Raw genomic sequence first — 18814 nt, forward strand, 5'->3', positions numbered from 1 at the left:
GGGCGAGGGGAGGTGGGGGAGGAGAGGTGGGGAAGGGGAGGGCCTTGGAGGAGGAGGAGGAGAGGAGGGGCGCGCTGGGAGCCGGCGCGGCGGAGGGGGCGGCTGGCGCCTGGCTGCGGCGCGGGCGGGCAGGCGGGTCGAGGGACGCGATGCCGCCGCCGCCGCCGCCGCCGCCGCCTCCTCGCCGGCCCGGGCTTAGCCGCCGGGGCTGAGCCGCCCTAGAACCGCGAACCGAGCGGCCGCTGGGTGCGCCAGCAGCGCAGGAGGATGGGCTGCGGCGGGAGCCGGGCGGATGCCATCGAGCCCCGCTACTACGAGAGCTGGACTCGCGAGACGGAGTCCACATGGCTCACCTACACCGACTCGGACGCGTCGCCCAGCAACGCCACCCCGGACAGCGGCCCCGAGGCGGGCGGCCTGCACGCAGGTGAGTGCGCCTGGCTCCCGCAGACCCCCAGCGCTGGGAGGCTGGGCACGGGAGGGGGAAGCGGGAGGGACGCGGGGCGCCGGGGCAGCCCAGTCCCCCAGAGAATTCTGTGCGGAATGGTGTTGGTGGTGTTGGGGCCGGGGGAGGAGCGGGGAGGCGGGAAACAGACAGCACCAGTCTGCTGACAGACTGACCGACCCAGGCCCAGGGAGCAGGGCCAACCAGAGACCCCTACAAAAGGCTGAGCTAATCCCCTGGGCCTCGCGGAAACCCCGCACCTCTTGGCCTCCGCCCGTGCCTGCTCATTGGCCGGGGCCGGGTCGGGTGGGAGGACAGCCCGCGCGGCTCGCACACCTGTCCCGCCGCCCACCCGGGCTTCTCGCCCGCTTGGACTCGCCTCCGCTGGATTTTGGCCCGTTTCCTCCTCTGGCCTCCTGGGCACTCTCTCCCTTGATTTATAGACTGGTCCAGATTACCTGGGTGGTTTCTTCCTCGTGGCTTCCGCCTTTTCTCCCGTGTCTCGGGCTTTGAAAACCAGAATCCTAGTTCAGGGCAAAATAAACAACAGCCGCCCCATCACTAGTTCTGCACTTCAGCTTACTTTTCAGGCAGTTGTTTCATAGCAAGGACTTCCTCTCTACCCCACGGTGCCTCGATGCTTTATACGAGGTAGGGCATGAAAGCGGATTACGACTATAAATTAAATACTCTTACCATTCTGGCAGAAATCTGATAGAAGGATATGCAAAGAACTTTCTGGACCTGTCGCAAATCACATTTTGTTTTTTCTTTTAAAGCAGACAGTAATAATTGTAACGTAGAGATGAAAACAGTCTGTTGCCACAGACTGACCTTTAATCATAAACTTGTTAGTGACGTTAAACGGAAAAAACCTCACTGCTTATTACATGGATGTTGTCAGAAGCCAGATCAATATTTGTATAAGGATGTTTTAACTATTTTCCTTTATGTTGCTGGCATTTTTTAATATTGAAATCTAAGATAGAAAATGAAGTTAATTTGAAGAATAGCATATATTATAAGGAGGAGGAGAGAAATGTCAACTACTCCGAACACATCAGTAGTCCTAAATTCCTGCCTCCTGAATAAGAGCTGTCACTTTAATCCTGAGACTCTGTCTCCATCTTTTAGGACCAAGCTGGGTCCTTTTTCACATGAACTTTGTGATTTTTTTTTTAAGCGAGAACCGTCAGTGAAAATTGTGCAAGGCATAATACTTCATTTGCCTCTAATTTTTCTGACTCACAGTAGCAATCATAATGGTTATTTCGTATTGCTGACGCTTTCAGTGGGCTTTCAAATGGTGTTGGCTGAATTCAGTGTCAGAATGAGGATAAGACACGAGCCTTCAAAATAGACCTGGTAAATGTTAGATGTAACAACATTTCCTGAGGAGGTATGGTACCTCTCAGGAGACATTCAAAAAGACCAGAGCTGCACTCCAAGGAAATAAGGTTAAAAACATCTAACGTGGAAAAGAACAAAGTACAGCTTCAGGGAATGGTTGCCTTGGTGACTGGAACTATATAGTGTGTGTGTGTACATGTGTATGAGTGTGAGAGAGTTATTATGGGATGACTAAATATGTACATATTTATTTGTTTCCAATGCTTATTCATTTATTACTCTGCCATCCTGAGTCATGTCCCATCGTGCATCATGAGATCTGGTTCCCGCAACAGGTGGGGTCCGGGACAAGCATGCTCATTCGTGGTACCCTACCAAACATGGGACAGCCCTGACAGGCAAGTGGTGCTGAAGACCTGAATCATTCACAGGAAGGGCTCGGCTCAAGTCTCAGAACAGCGCCCTGAAATTGGCAAGACACTTAGATGGGCAGGATCATTTCAATTCCCTAGAAATTTCCATCAGCCTCAGAGGAGAGGAACATTTCTGAAGATCAAGGTGGACTCAAGCTGTCCCTGGAAATCCACTGGCATTCCCTTTAGAGCCTTTAGAAAAAAATGCCTTCTTGATTCTTGTGGATTTTCCAGACTAGCAACTTGTCATCTTTGGTCAGAGTGGGTCATTGGAGAAAGCGACAGTTCTCCTGGCTTTCAGCCACCCTGCGAGATTAGCCAGCATCCTTTATTTTTTTCTTCCCTCCTGCTCCCCCAGCCTCACCCACCTGCTGCCAGTGCACCACCTGTGAATTCAGTTCCAGTCTTCTGGGGGGCACCCACTGGCCCGCAGTGACTGTGTGGTGATGAGAAGCCAGAATGTCACTTTTTCCTGTTTCCATCAACTCTTTTCTGATGGGGGGACAAAAGGAAAAACTGGATTTAGGGGAATTCAGGTTGTAAAATCATCACTAAGGCCTTCATGACTAGAACTCTAGAGCTGCAGAGGCTCTCTGAAGGTCATCTGTTGAAGGCAGATGGGATTCAGTTAAGTTGCCCCAGTCTGCACTGCACAGCCTCCCAGTCCTTTCACAGTTCTTACCCCCAGCTCCCTCAGTCCTCAAGAGTCCTTTCTTTCTGGGCCCCTGGTCACTCTCCTTTAGTAGCAAATTGAAGCCCCTTTTCTTCTAGCCCTCCCAACCTCAGGAGCTCTGAGGGCAGGGAGTGGACTAATGCATCTTTCTATCTTGTGCTTAGCCAGTTACACTGTGGAGCCCCCAGCTGGGATTTTCTTGAACGCGTAGGCTCTCCGTTTAACCCTCCCCTCCCCTGTCAGCTCTTCCTAGATTCCCTCCCCCTTTGCTCTGCCTTGCATCCCTTGCTGCCGATGTTTTCCCACTTGAATGAGTTTAACCTAGATTCCTCCAAGTGTCTTTCTGAGCCCACAGCTTTTCTTTAACAAGTGCCCCCAGCTTTGCCCTACCCCATTGAAACCCCTGGCCCAACTCAAAGATGCCATTTCTTCTGTAGCGCCACCACCCCTCAACCTCAACTCCACACCCATATCTACCAAAAAGCCCTATTTAAGCACATCTGCTTGTAAACCTCATTTCTATTTCTCTTAGTCCAGTCCAGATTGAGGTCACGTCACATGACAGGTGTTCAGTATTTGTTGAATGAATTCTGCATTTCACGCAGGAAGGAGGCATGTTTTTCTGCCAGTTCCACAAAGGAGAGAGTTTCTTTCCTTCTTCTCCTTACTTACAGGATCCTTACATGATCCTGAGCCTTTGATCTCTGTGTTTGGGGATCACCTCCACTTGCCAGCAGAATTCGATATTTAGATTTAGCTATTATGTAGGCTGGAATTAAAGACCTAACTGAAGCCGCAGTATCTGATATCCATTGCTTCTCTGTGTCATCGAAGCCTGTCTCTCTGTCACAGGAGGAAATTAAATTGGTCTGGTGTGATTTAGTTCTCATAAAATCAGTTTAGTGGATTGATTTTTACCTCTGTGGTCTGATGGAGGTCTCCTATGGAGAAAGGGGGTCTCTGAGGTTGCTCTGCCCCAGCCTAGCTCAGCCATTCCATACATGAATAACTTCCTAGTTTCACCTCAATTTAATCACGAGTCCCTTAAATTACATCCTTAAAGATCCCCTTTTCTTTCTTTTTTTTTAAACCTAGTATAGGACATAGACTATTTTAGATAGTCTATAGATTTTTTCATTTTGGCTTCATTGGGTTGGGTCTTCGTTGATGCGCGCGGGCTTTCTCTAGTTGCAAGCGGGGGCTACTCTTCGTTGTGGTGCGTGGGCTTCTCCTTGCGGTGGCTTCTCTTGTTGTAGAGCATGGGCTCTAGGTGCGTGGGCTTCAGTAGTTGTGGCACGTGGGCTCAGTAGTTGTGGCATACAGGCTTAGTTGCTCCACGGCATGTGGGATCTTCCCGGACCAGGGATCAAACCTGTGTCCCCTGCATTGGCAGGTCCCTCCCCTTTTCTACTGTTAGTATTTTTCTAATGTCTCTAGAGAATAAAACATTTCAAATTTCTCTAAAATGCTTCTACTTTATAGTTTTAAATTGCTATAATAAGTGCTTTAGTGAATGCAAGATGGAAGATTGCAGAATTAGACTCACAGCAAAATGATTTATCTAAATCAATTGAAATATGTCAGGTGAAATGAAGGGCACTTAATATTACCATTAGCTAACATTTATTGATATCTTACCAAGGGCCAGGCGCTATACTTAGTGGCACTTTATGTAAGTCATCTCTCTTAATCCTCACGAGGGGGGAAGAGGTAGAACTATTGCTATCCTTCTTTTGCAAGTGAGGGAATGAGGCTTAGAGTGTGCAGTAACTTTTCCCGATCCAAGACTCGAATCCAGCTTTTTCTGAATCCAAAGCCCGCACTCCTAAATCCTGCCCTCCTGATGAATGGGGGGGTCAACTATAGAATTCTTGATTTGACAGTGGATGGAACTCAGAGTCTAGTGTGGTCTCTTGGCAGTCTAGTCTGGTCTCAGCACAGTTTTCTTCCGCAGCATCTCTGAGGAAGGGATATCTCTTCCCTAGGGATGGAGGTCTACCCATACCTTTGTGGAGCAGTTTCCCTTGCAAGAAACTCTTCCTGCTGCCTTGTAATTTCCACCTGGTCTCACATAGATCGTTCCTTCAACATTTGAAGATTGCTGTTGTATTTTCTCTCACTGTTGGTCCGCCAGGCCAAACACATGCAATTCCTTCAGTCATTTCTCAGACTTCTGTGGGACTGACCATATTCCTACAAATGCACCGTTTGGTTTGTCAAAGTCCCTCTTGATACAAGGGACCTATGCTGCTGATGTCAGCTGAAGAGCCCAAGGAAATATGAGGTCTGTTATGATGTGGACACTGACCCTTCCCCGATGCAGGTAAAACCAGGTTAGGATTTGTTTGTTTTCTTGCTGTTGTTGTTGCCATATTACCTTGATGACTCACATGAAGCTTGCAATTAGTTAAAACCCTTAGATCTTTCTTTCTAGTCACATTTAAGTTCTATGACATCAGTGACATTGTCTGGATTTCACTCTACATACCCAGCACCTGGAACAGTGTCTAGAATATAGGTGACACTCAATAAATGTTTGTGGAATGAGTGAATTTTTTTCCCTAATGAATCCTACATTTGTACTGTTGATTTCCATATCCCAAATTTGGGATTTTTACATTTCTTCTTGTTAAAACTAATCTTGTTGGTTTCAGTTTCATGTTTAAACTTACTGACCTTGACTCATTTGGGTAGTGCCATGAAGACAGTAGTCTAGGTCTTTGTTGCCCTATGTTGGAAGTCTAAAGATAAAGGACATTTATTTGCTCGTTTGTTTATTCAATATACCGCTGGCACAAAGATGAGTGAGATATGTTCCTCGACCTGAAGAACTTAATAGTACAGGGGACACAGGTGGACACACTTCAGGTCAGCATGGTGCACACTGGAACAGCATGAAGGAAGGGTGCTGGGGGAGTGCAGAGGACTGAGTAGTTCATTTTGCCTGGGGAGGGGCTGGTGTGTACAGACCCCTGCAGGAGGCTTCCCTGCAGAAGGAAGCAGGACTGCTCCTGCAGACCTGCACAGCCGGTTACCCTGATTCCCTCCTTGAGTGAGGGCACCTGTGCAGAACCCACCAGGGGCTTCCTGGTGGATAAGCCTCCCTGCTTCCCCCAGCTCTCTCTATATACCTGTTACCACTTGGTTATATTTTCAAACAATTTTTTAAATTGAAGTATAGTTAATTTATTAATTTACAATGTTGTGTTAGTTTTAAGTGTACAGCAAAGTGATTATATGTATATATATATATATAATTTTCAGATTCTTTTCCATTATAGGTTATGACAAGATATTCAAACAATTACTAAGGTCTTCCCCCTTGGGAATGACTTGCTCCGTTAGTTAGGTAAGGTGTCTTTCCACTGGCCATTGTAGTCCTGTGTCTAACGCTGGGCCTGGCTATAGTAGGACCTCAAGTGATCTCTCTTCAATGAATACATCTCTTAAAACTTCTCTGTGTCCATTTCGTTCTTCCTGCAGTGCCCAAAGATAATGTTTTCTTTCCTCAAATGTTCCATCTGCTCGTCCTTTTCAGGTTCTTGTCTACCTGATGGGTTGTATAGTAAGAAAACATCCCCACCTCTCTACACCCGCTTTGCCAAACACAAGCCCCTTTGTTATAAGGGTGGTTTTGCAAAACTCACTTCAAGAAACAGGTGGCAGCAAACCCGGGCAGTTCATCAACATCTAGGAAGTCTCACCTCTCATGGCCCTGGTCTCTTGAGCAGTCACCCGTCCTGCCCCAGGCTCTGCAGGTGCTTTGTCCAGCCCAGTGAGAGCAGCGGTCACACTGCACTGCCGGGCTTGTTCCCGTCTGTGTCTCGGGGTAGCCTGTGAGCTCTGCCAGGTTGCGGACTGCGTGATTGGCATTTGCATGCCTGACATCTACCACATGTGTGTTGAATGACTGTAAAAGTACCTAGGTGGATGAATGATCCAGCTAGGCAAGTGAGTTTTGTCTGTCTGTCTTGTACCCTCTTTCCTGAGTCCTATCTTAGATGATTTTGTCTTGGACATTAGTCCAGTGAACCGTGTCTTCATTGGACACTAGATAAAGCTATTCTGGCTCTGATCAGAAATGAATTTAAGGCTCCAGGCTTGGGCCCCAATGCGAGGAAGAGAGTCCCCTCTCAATCAGCAGGGAGTCTTTTCGTGCACTCAGCAATCCCCCAACCCCTGGAGGTCCTGCCTTCACCCTGGGATCTGTGCACCTGTGACCCTCAGCCCCTTCCCGCAGATAAGGCCATTCTGTCCTTGAGTGAAGCTGGGAGTCTGAGCCTGTTGTTCCTTACCCATGGTGTCTGGGCTTTCATCCCAGGAGCCCTTCTGTGTCAGGCCCATGGCCTCTAGCCCCTCTCAGAAGACTATTTGACCCTGCCAGGACTCCTTCAGAGGCTCTCTGGCTGGTCCCAATGCCACCTTTGCTTCCATCTGTAGAGGAGACTTGGTGGGTGAACCCTGAGCCACATTGTGGTCCAGCCCCTTCCAGCTCAGCCACCAGCAGAGTTCACGTCCTCACGTGCTCCCCTCCCACTCTGCCCCCCGCCCAACTGCCTCCTTCTCTCTGGAGATAAAGCTCTTTCACATTGTTGCTGTGGGCTGAACTGTGTCCCACAAAGTGTATATGTCGAAGTCCTAACCTCCAGAATGTGATATTTTTTGGTTTTTGTTTTTATTTTATTTTTATTGAATTCAATTTACAATGTTGTATTAGTTTCTGGTATATAGCAAAGTGATTCAGTTATACATATATATGCATATTATTTTTCATATTCCTTTCCATTGTGGTTTATTACAGGATATTGAATATAGTTCCCTGTGCTATACAGTAGGACCTTGTTGTTTATTTTATATATAGTAGTTTGTATCTGCTAATTTCAAACTCCTAATTTATCCTTCTCCCACCCTCTTTCCCCTTTGGTAACCATAAGTTTCTTTTCTATGTCTATGAGTCTGTTTCAGTTTTGTAAATAAGTTCATTTGTGTCACATTTTAGATTCCACATATAAGTGATATCATATGGTATTCTCCTTTCTCCTTCTAACTTACTTCACTTGGTATGATAATCTCTAGGTTCATCCATGTTGCTGCAAGTGGCATTATTTCATTCTTTTTTATGGCTGAGTAGTATTCCATTGCATATATGTGCCACATCTTCTCTCTTTATTCATCTGTTGATGGACATTTAGGTTGTTTCCATGTCTTGGCTATTGTAAATAGTGCTGCTATGAACATGGGGGTGCATGTATCTTTTCAAATTCGAGTTTTCTTTGAATATATGCCCAGGAGTGGGATTGCTGGATCATATGGCAACTCTATTTTTAGTTTTTTAAGGAACCTCCATACTGTTCTCCATAGTGGCTGCACCAATTTACATTCCCACCAACAGTGCAAGAGGGTTCCCTTTTCTCCATAACCCCTCCAGCGTTTGTTATTTGTAGACTTTTTAATGATGGCCGTTCTGACGGGTGCGAGGTGGTACTTTGCTGTGGTTTTGATTTGCATTTCTCTAATAATTAGCGATGATGAGCACCTTTTCACGTGTCTATTGGCCATCTGTATGTCTTCGTTGGAGAAATGTCTATTTAGGTCTTTTGCCCAATTTTTTATTGGGTTGTTTGCTTTTTTGTTATTGAGTTGTATGAGCTCTTTGTATATTTTGGAAATTACGCCCTTGTCGGTCTCATTGTTTGCAAATATTTTTTCCCAGTCCATAGGTTGTTTTTTCATTTTGTTTATGCAAAACCTTTCATTTTATATAAGCAAAAGCTTATAAGTTTGATAAGGACCATTTTTTTTTTGTTTTTATTTCTATTGCCTTGGGAGACTGACCTAAGAAAGCACTGGTATGATATATGTCAGAGAACTTTTTGCCTATGTTCTTTTCTAGAATGTGACATTTTTTGGAGATAGGGTACTTACAGAGGTAATCAAGTTAAAATGAGGTCATTACAGTGGGCTCTAATCTAGTGTGACTGGTGTCCATATGAAAAGGGAAATGTGAACACACAGACAGACACTCAGGGACAATGCCATGTGAAGGTGAACGCAGAGATTGAACGGCCAAGGAAGGCCAAAGATGGCCAGCCAAGCAGCAGAAGCTACAGGAGAGGCATGAAACAGATTCTCCCTCACAGCCCTCAGAAGGAACCAACCCCACCAGCACTTTGATCTCAGACTTCTAGCCTCCGGAACTGTGAGACGATACATTTCTGTTAAGCCAACTGGTTTGTGGTACTTTGTTACAGCAGCTACAGAAGACTAATAAACATTTATTTATGAGCACAGACACTGAACATTTGGAAATAATAAGAGAGAGGATTTCTGTGGTCACTACCTCACACTTCCTTCAGAGATTGGGTCTCTTTCCTTGTCATTTATATTCAAATAGCATTTATTGAGCATCTACTATAGGTGAGAATTTTTCTCTTGGGATGTTACCTTACATAACTCTCTAAAATAACCTCAGAAATCATTGCTATCACCATGTACCAGATGAGGAAACGAGGTTCAGTGAGATTAAGAGATTGAGCGGTTTAAACACAACACTGTAAATCAACGACGATAAAATTTAAAAAATAACAATACTAATAATAAAAGAGATTGAGCGGGGGGGGGGGTCACCCATCCAGGAAGTGGAAGCACCCAGCTCAGAATCCAGTTCTCTAGTTTCTAAATGCAGGGCAGTACTAACGACTAAGCACAAATTTAGGGCCCTCCTCCACCCCATCTGGTTTGGCTTTTTTGAAAATATGAGCCACTTGGAGTGGGAGCCTCCTGCCAGCGTTCTCAAGGATGAGGACAGGAGTCTTTGAAGAGACACGTGCAGCTCTGTGACACTAATGCCACCCCCTGCCTGTGCTGAGTGTCCCCAAGCAGGGCTGCCGGGGCTGCTCAGAAAATCACCTGCATCCCACTCACCTGATGGACTCGTTAAAGATGGAATAGTCTTTGGTAAGAATAAGATTATTTTCTGGTTTCAATGAAATGGGTGCTCCTCAAGAAAATCTAGAAAGTGCAGAGAAGCACACAGAAGGAAATAACGCCTCTGTAACATTTAGGTTTTGTCCTTAAGGTCCTGCATCTAGGTGTATATGGTGCACATTGTATCTTCTGTAGGGTTTATGTTTAAAGTTTGAGGGGGCATGGGAAAAATATCCCTCAAATTGCTTGGAAGCTCAAAGGCCAAGAAAAATAACTTTTTTGTTTCTTTGTGTTGAGGAAAATATTTAGAGGTCGTGGCAGCCAAAGTCTAGTTTGAATGGGGGAAGAGCAGGGGCCAAAGACCGTGGATCAGCGAAGGGATTTTTCTCCCTGTTTTCTTTCAGTACTAAGCAAACGTAGTTGAATTCAGGTAAGTTATATACCAGGCTAATGCGTAGTGTGAGTCCACTGTGTGTAACCCCTCCACCTCCCCCTTTCACCTCCCTTCCATCCCCCACGATTGGCTTGGGCTGAGGATGCTGTTTTATATTCTGCCTAGCTGTTTGCTGGGGTTTAGAGTTGCTTTATGGGTGTTGAAACATGGTGTGTGTGTGTGTGTGTATGTGTACCAGCTCTCTGTCTGGGTCACAAATGCCCATGAGGTCGTGCAGGTTGGCTGCCCAGCGTTGGGGTTGCTACAACCCCATACACTGCAGCTCTGGGTCTCTGTGTCAGATAGAATAGATATGGAGTGTCTGCCTACATCTTGCCATGTGCCTTCTGTGTAATGAAGCAAAGCCATAAGCCTGAGTAGATTTTCCTTAATCTAGCTCTATCTGCTTTACGAATAGTGCCAATTTTTCCCAGATTCCAGGATTAGGTTGTCCATTAGTCCTTACTTTGGGTAATGTTGTGAGTCTTGGTCTTTTTCTGTCTTCATAGGCATTTTAATGGGCATTTGGGCAAGGCTGAGTCAGAGGCTCCTAGCTAGATGCCCTTCAGCCTGGAAGTCCAACCCAGAGCTGCTAGACCTTTTCCTCCAAGCCACTGCACCCACAGCTGTCAAACAGCCACACCTACGGGAGGGACCACTCAGCCAGATCTGATCTCTCTGTTTACAATCTCCTTCTCATGTGACCATGTCCTAACTTTTCTCTTCATCATATCATCGTCATCATCAACTTCCTTGTTATTTTGCTTGGAGATAGTATAGTTCAGTGGTTAAGGAATTAGACGTTAACAACAGACATTTACCAGCTGTGTGACCTTGAGCAAGTTTCTTAGCTTCTCTGGGTTTCAGTTTCCACACTGTAAGATGGGAGTCATTGCAGAATTCATGTACTCACAAATATGAAGGGCATAGTGTTTCTTTCTTCTTTTTATACAAAAGGATTTATTAAGAAAACAGTAAGACCCTACTACATCATGACACTGTCACACTGGGCTTTTAACACAAGACTTGCTCTACAATACTGGGGAGGGCGGGGCATAAAACACAAATTGATTCTGAAGCATAGCAATTAAGAAATACAGCAATGAAAGCAAATTTCTTTCCATGAGAACTCAGAATTAAACTCCAGAGGGACCCAACATCATACTTCCAGTTCGGGGACTTGATACAAAAAATTTAGTTTGAACTGCTATCAGCAGGTGGCAGGGGCCACCTTTAAGTGAATCTTCAATTTGGAAAATACTGTTTCACCACCTGTTGGGGCTAAGTTGCAAATGGAACAATTTAGTATGGTTTGCAGCTGTTTTGATGACCACCTCACCTGGATACTTTCCCATAACCACTGTGCTGATCCCCACCTCTTGCGCGAGCTCTTCCTGCAAATCCTCCTCTGGATCCCCAGTGTTGCTGTCACTGATGATGTTCCTTCGACATAGCTACTTATATCTCACATTTACTAAGACCAGCATTGCGGTATTTCTTTTCCATTATCTTCTTCACTGGTTCCTCTTCCTTAAAGGTAATAAAGCAGAATAAGGGCATAGAGTTTCAGTGCTGCCCATCCTGGCACCCAGGATCCCCCGCCTCTTCAGTCTCGCCCTGGACTCATCTCGCCAATCGCAAACCCGGGGTCACCCCTCCTCTGTTTCTGAGTTGCTTGGCATTGCTGTTGAAAGTCATGAGTGTCGGCCATTGCATCCAGTAGTGATTCATGCCTAGAACCTCAGTGTCCTTACCAGTTCTTGGCAGTTCTGTTAGTTCCTTATTAATGTGCTGTTTTAGTCCCCATGTAATACTCCCAATGATATTATTCTGTTCTTGCCGTCTGAATGCTAAAAAAATGGAAGACTTTCTGTGAATTCTCCCATCTCTTCCTCCAATCACCTATTGTATATCCTTCTTGCCACCTCAGCATTTTTAAACATCGTTAGCCATCCTCTCTCCTCAGATCTGCCTGTTTGGATTCTAGGCCCACTGATGAGGTTGTTCCTTGTTGTAACAATAGATGAGGCCATCACAGGTGGTTCCATACTTTTTCTGCACTTACAAAAGGTCTGGAGATTGGTAGCCACGCTGCTCAAGGCCGCTATCAAGGACCCAGGCTCTTTGAGCTTATTGTTTTGCCATCCTTGTGTGGATTTCATCCTCATAGTTGCAAGTTGCTGTGGCATCTTATTTTAGATAGGAAGAAGGGGGAAAGGTAGAAAGAAGCATTCCACCTAAGTATTCTTTTTAATCTGTAAAACAATAGCTTTCCCAGAATCCAGTAAACTTTGCTTGCATGTCACACTGGCCAGAACCGTGTTACATGGCTATCACAGGCCTCAAGAGCCTAGGAAATCAAGACTTTTAGCTGCGCTCATGACCCCCTAAAAGTATTGGGTCCTTTTGCAAAGAAAAAACGGGGAGAACAGATATTGGGTAGGCTGCAGGCAGGTGCATGTACCTTTCATCCGAAGACCATGTCAGAGGACAGAAGAGTAGCAGGAGTCAGGGGAAAGGAGAAAAGGAAGTAGAGAGGGGAGAGGCGTAGGTCTGCCAGAAACCAAGACAACATAATTACTAGTATTAAGTTTTTGCTGTAATAATAATATATAATAATAATAATTGTGTGTTTTTAGCTTTCCAATGTGTCAGGCGAATTCATAAAGGTGAATATTTGCTGAAAAAGTTACATGTGCCAATATTGAACTAATCTCAGAAATACTGCAGTAATAGCCCAAACTGAAATCTTTTAAAATGGTCTTTCGACATCAGACTCTGTGCTGTGTACACGCGACGCGTGGTGGACATTTCCTTGTTTTCCGCTTCATTTTCTTGCAAAGTTAATGCCAGCCAGAAACTGATGTGCCAGCTGATCCTCTGTGGTACCTATTTCCAATTAGTGGGAACATTTGTGCAGGTTCACTGTGCAGGGTCGCTCTGATGCCCGGGCTGGGGGCTTCTGCTGGAGAAGCAGCAGACAGCCAATTGTCTAATTTAAAGAGTTACAGTATTTCCTGTGAAAGTTTTAAAAAAATCACCCTGCTATTATCTCTAGGTCTGGTGGACTTTAGGGCACAGGGAAACCAAAAGGATTTGTAGAAAATAGCAGGGCTGTTTGGGAAACTGGTTGCCATAACAACAGGGCACAGCACAGCAGCAGTTACAAGGGAGGTGGCGATGGCCAGCACCCTTCACAGGAGGGACGATTCAGGTTTAAACACCTCCATAAACAACAGTTGTGTTTGACAACGAGGCGTGAGGCGTCCATAAATTATTACATCCAAGAGTCACTTTTCAAGGACTGTCTTCATAGCAGTCAGGTTCAGATTTGCTTGCTGGGGAGATAAGTGATGTGTGTGCCAACGCTAAGGAACATAGCCACTGCTTCGTGAGCGTGGCTTCTGTTAACTGAGTGCCCAGCACGTGCCAGGACTTGCGTATTCAGTATCTAATTCTGTTACCCCCATTTTACAGATTGGGGGAAGTCAGGGAGGTGAGGTACCTTGCCCATGGGCTGCACATCAGGTTCTCTTGAACCTAAAATAAAGCCTGCACCCCAAACCTGGGGCTTCAAATATGGTAGAGGGGTGGGGCCAGAACTCCTGCATCTTTAACAGCTTCTTTAGGTCAACACTGAGAGGCATTCCCTCTGTCTGTGGTGGAGCCAAGATTCTGCATTTCTAACAAGCTCTCAAGTGATGCTTGGACCTCTCTTAGAGAAGGGAGGTCCTAGATCAGAGCCTGGCAAACCTTTTCTGTAAAGGCCTGGATGGTAAATATTTCAGGCTACGTGGGCCACTGACCTCTGTTGCAACTACTCAATTTTGCCGTTTTTAGCACCAAAGCCGTCATATGAAGAGATACATAAATGAGTGGCTGTTTGTTTTTTTGATATTGAGCTGCATGAGTTGCTTGTATGTTTTGGAGATTAATCCTTTGTCAGTTGCTTCATTTGCAAATACTTTCTCCCATTCTGAGGGTTGTCTTTTCGTCTTGTTTATGGTTTCCTTTGCTGTGCAAAAGCTTTTAAGTTTCATTAGGTCCTATTTGTTTATTTTTGTTTTGATTTCCATTTCTCTAGGAGGTGGGTCAAAAAGGATCTTGCTGTGATTTATGTCATAGAGTGTTCTGCCTATGTTTTCCTCTAAGAGTTTGATGGTGTCTGGCCTTACGTTTAGGTCTTTAATCCATTTTGAGTTTATTTTTGTGTATGGTGTTAGGGAGTGTTCTAATTTCATTCTTTTACATGTAGCTGTCCAGTTTTCCCAGCACCACTTATTGAATAGGCTGTCTTTTCTCCACTGTATGTTCTTGCCTCCTTTATCAAAGATAAGGTGACCATATGTGTGTGGGTTTATCCCTGGGCTTTCTATCCTGTTCCATTGATCAATATTTCTGTTTTTGTGCCAATACCATACTGTCTTGATTACTGTAGCTTTGTAGTATAGTCTGAAGTCAGGGAGCCTGATTCCTCCAGCTCCGTTTTTTGTTCTCAAGATTGCTTTGGCTCTTCAGGGTCTTTTATGTTACCATACAAATTGTGAAATTTTTTGTTCTAGTTCTGTGAAAAATGCCAGTGGTAGTTTGATAGGGATTGCATTGAATCTGTAGATTGCTTTGGGTAGTAGAGTCATTTTCACAATGTTGATTCTTCCAATCCAAGAACATGGTATATCTCTCCATCTATTTGTATCATCTGTAATTTCTTTCATTAGTGTCTTATAATTTTCTGCATACAGGTCTTTTGTCTCCTTAGGTAGGTTTATTCCTAGATATTTTATTCTTTTTGTTGCAGTGGTACATGGGAGTGTTTTCTTAATTTCACTTCCAGAATTTTCATCATTAGTGTATACGAATACAAGAGATTTCTGTGCATTAATTTTGTATCCTGCTACTTTACCAAATTCATTGATGAGCTCTAGTAGTTTTCTGGTAGCATCTTTAGGATTGTCTGTGTATAGTATCATGTCATCTGCAAACAGTGACAGCTTTACGTCTTCTTTTCCAATTTGGATTCCTTTTATTTCTATTCTTCTCTGATTGCTGTGGCTAAAACTTCCAAAACTATGTTGAATAAGAGTGGTGAGAGTGGGCAACCTTGTCTTGTTCCTGATCTTAGTGGAAATGGTTTCAGTATTTCACCATTGAGGACAGTGTTGGCTGTGGGTTTGTTATATATGGCCTTTATTATGTTGAGGAAAGTTCCCTCTATGCCTACTTTCTGCAGGGTTTTTATCATAAATCGGTGTTGAAGTGATATATGGGTCTTCTATATATGGGTCTTCTTTTTGTATCCATTCAGCCAGTCTATGTCTTTTGGTTGGAGCATTTAATCCATTTACATTTAAGGTAATTATCTGTATATATCTTCCTATTACCATTTTCTTAATTGTTTTGGATTTGTTTTTGTAGGTCCTTTCCTTCTCTTGTGTTTCCTGCCTAGAGAAATTCCTTTAGCATTTGTTGTAAAGCTGGTTTGGTGGTGCTGAACTCTCTTAACTTTTGCTTGTCTGTAAAGGTTTTAATTTCTCTGTTGAATCTGAATGAGATCCTTACTGGGTAAAGTAATCTTGGTTGTAGGTTCTTCCCTTTCATCACTTTAAATATGTCGCGCCACTCCCTTCTGGCTTGTAGAGTTTCTGGTGAAAGATCAGCTGTTAACCCTTTGGGGATTCCCTTGTATGTTATTTGTTGCTTTTCCCTTGCTGCTTTTGATATTTTTTCTTTGTTTTTAATTTTTGATAGTTTGATTAATATGTGTCTTAATGTGTTTCTCCTTGGATTTATCCTGTATGGGACTCTCTGCGCTTCCTGGACTTGATTGACTATTTCCTTTCCCGTGTTAGGGAAGTTTTCAACTATAATCTCTTCAAATATTTTCTCAGACCCTTTCTTTTTCTCTTCTTCTTCTAGGACCCCTATAATTCGAATGTTGGTGTGTTTAATGTTGTCACAGAGGTCTCTGAGACTGTCCTCAATTCTTTTCATTCTTTTTCCTTTATTCTGCTCTGCAGTAGTTATTTCCACTATTTTACCTTCCAGGTCACTTACCCATTCTTCTGCCTCAGTTATTCTGCTATTGATTACTTCTAGAGAATTTTTAATTTCATTTATCGTGTTGTTCATCATTGTTTGTTTGCTCTTTAGTTCTACTAGGTCCTTGTTAAACGTTTCTTGTATTTTTCTCCATTCTGTTTCCAAGATTTTGGATCATCTTTGCTATCATTACTCTGAATTCTTTTTCATGTAGACTGCCTGTTTCCTCTTCATTTGTTTGGTCTGGTGGGTTTTTACCTTGCTCCTTCATCTGCTGCATATCTCTCTGTCTTCCCATTTTTCTTAACTTACTGTGTTTGGGGTCTCCTTTTCACAGGCTGCAGGTTTGTAGTTCCCTTTGTTTTTGGTGTCTGCTTGTATAGGCTTCCTGGTGGAGGGGACTGGTACCTGTGTTCTGGTGGGTGGGGCTGGATCTTGTCCTTCTAGTGGACAGGGCTGTGTCCGGTGGTGTGTTTTGGGGTGTCTGTGAACTTAATATTTTAGCAGCCTCTCTGCTAACAGGTGGGGTTGTGTTCATGTCTTGCTAGTTGTTTGGCATGGAGCTTCCAGCACTGAAGCTTGGTGGCTGGTGGGTGAAGCTGGGTCTTAGTGTTGAGACGGAGATCTCTGGAAGAGCTCTCGCTGATTGATGTTGCCTGGGGCCGGGAGGTCTCTGGTGGTCCAGTGTCCTGAACTCAGCTCTCCCACCTCAGAGGCTCAGGCCTGACACCAACCAGAGCACCAAGACCCTGTCAGTCACATGGCTCAGAAGAAAAGGGAGAAAAAAAAATTTATCAAATAAAATAATTAGAATAAAAAAATTATTAAAATAAAAAATGTAAAAGAAAAAGAGAGCAACTAAACCAATAAACAAATCCACCAGTGATAACAAGCACTAAAAACTATACTAAGATAAACATAAAAATCAGAAACAAGTCAGTCGCAGACAACAAACCCCAAGTTCACAGTTGCTCCCAAAGTCCACCGCCTCAATTTTGGGACGATTCGTTGTCTCTTCAGGTATTCCACAGATGCAGGGTACATCAGGTTGATTGTGGGCATTTAATCCACTGTTCCTAATGCTGCACAGAGAGATTTCCCTTTCTCTTCTTTGTTCGCACAGCTCCTGGGGTTCCGTTTTGGTTTTGGCCCCGCCTCTGCGTGTAGGTTGCCCTCAGGCTTCTGTTCTCGCCCAGACAGGACAGGGTGAAAGCAGCGGCTGACTAGGGGGCTGTGGCTCCTTTAGGCTGGGGGAGGGAGGGGTATGGAACATGGGGGGAGCCTGCGGTGGCAGAGGCCAGCGTGATGGTGCAACAACCTTAGGTGCGCCGTGTGTTCTGTTGGGGGAGTTGTCCCTGGATCATGGGACCCTGGCAGTGGCGGGCTTCACAGGCTCCCAGGATGGGGGCAGGGGGGGCAGCGTGTGGATAAGTGACCTGTGCTTGCACACAGGATTCTTGGTGGCTGCAGCAGCAGTGTTAGCGTTTCATGCCCGTCTCTGGTGTCCAAGCTGATAGCCATGGCTCGCGCCCATCTCTGGAGCTCGTTTAGGCGGTGCTCTGCCTTCTGTGGGCAGACAGGGAAGGAATCCCCTCTCCTCGAGCACCCCGAAGTAATGGTCTCTTGCCTCTTAGGCAGGTCCAGAGCTTTTCCCGTACTCCCTCCTGGCTAGCTGTGGCGCACTAGTCCCCTTCAGGCTGTGTTCACGCAGCCAACCCCACTCCTCTCCCTGGGATCTGACCTCTGAAACCTGAGCCTCAGCTCCCAGCCCCCACCTGCCCTGGCAGGTGAGCAGACAAGCCTCTCAGACTGGTGAGTGCTGGTCGGCACCGATCCTCTGTGCGGGAATCTCTCCACTTTGCCCTCTGCACCCCTGTTGCTGTGCTCTCCTCTGTGGCTCCAAAGCTTCCCCCCTTCCCCCCCTGCCAATCTCTGCCAGTAAAGGGGCTTCCTAGTGTGTGGAAACTTTTCCTCCTTTACAGCTCCCTCTCAGAGGTGCAGGTCCCGTCCCTATTCTTTTGTCTCTGTTTTTTCTTTTTCTTTTGCCCTACCCAGGTACGTGGGGAGTTTCTTTCCTTTTGGGAGGTCTGAGATCTTCTGCCAGTGTTCAGTAGGTGTTCTGTAGGAGTTGTTCCACGTGTAGATGTATTTTTGATGTATTTGTGGGGAGGAAGGTGATTTCCACGTCTTACTCCTCTGCCATCTTGAAGGTCTCCCCTCTATTTGATGAGTTTCAATTAGTTGCACTTATTATTATTTGTGTGTGCCTAAACTGTTCCATTTTTGACTAATGGGAGCCCCTTGGTTTGATTCCTTTTTACACAACTCCAGTAGTCTTTGATAGTCCTTGCTTTCTGGTATGATGTTTTTTCTAGACTTATATTGTATTTTTCCTGTGCTAGACTTGGAATTAACCATTTCTCTAAGGAGTCCTGGTTCCTTTAATTGAAATATGATATTTAGACACTACAGCCTGGGCACCTGGGGTGCTCATTGCTATTGGGTTGGTTGTTGTTTATAGACCTTTTCAGAGG

General features: G+C 45.0%; 1 protein-coding gene across 1 annotated transcript in view; it reads left to right on the top strand.

Moving 5' to 3' along the window:
• Positions 1 to 267: 267 nt before the first annotated feature.
• BAALC (BAALC binder of MAP3K1 and KLF4) overlaps positions 268 to 18814 on the top strand; it is a gene marked incomplete at both ends in the record, with an annotated part of 85700 nt that continues 67153 nt past the window's right edge. Inside the window, one exon of the mRNA XM_082858878.1 lies at positions 268 to 427. Within this exon, the coding sequence (XP_082715004.1) occupies positions 268 to 427 (160 nt within the window). The remainder of the gene's footprint in view (positions 428 to 18814) is intronic.

Source organism: Leucopleurus acutus (assembly GCF_964270905.1).
Source record: "Leucopleurus acutus genome assembly, chromosome: 17".
Taxonomy (NCBI): Eukaryota; Metazoa; Chordata; class Mammalia; order Artiodactyla; family Delphinidae; genus Leucopleurus; species Leucopleurus acutus.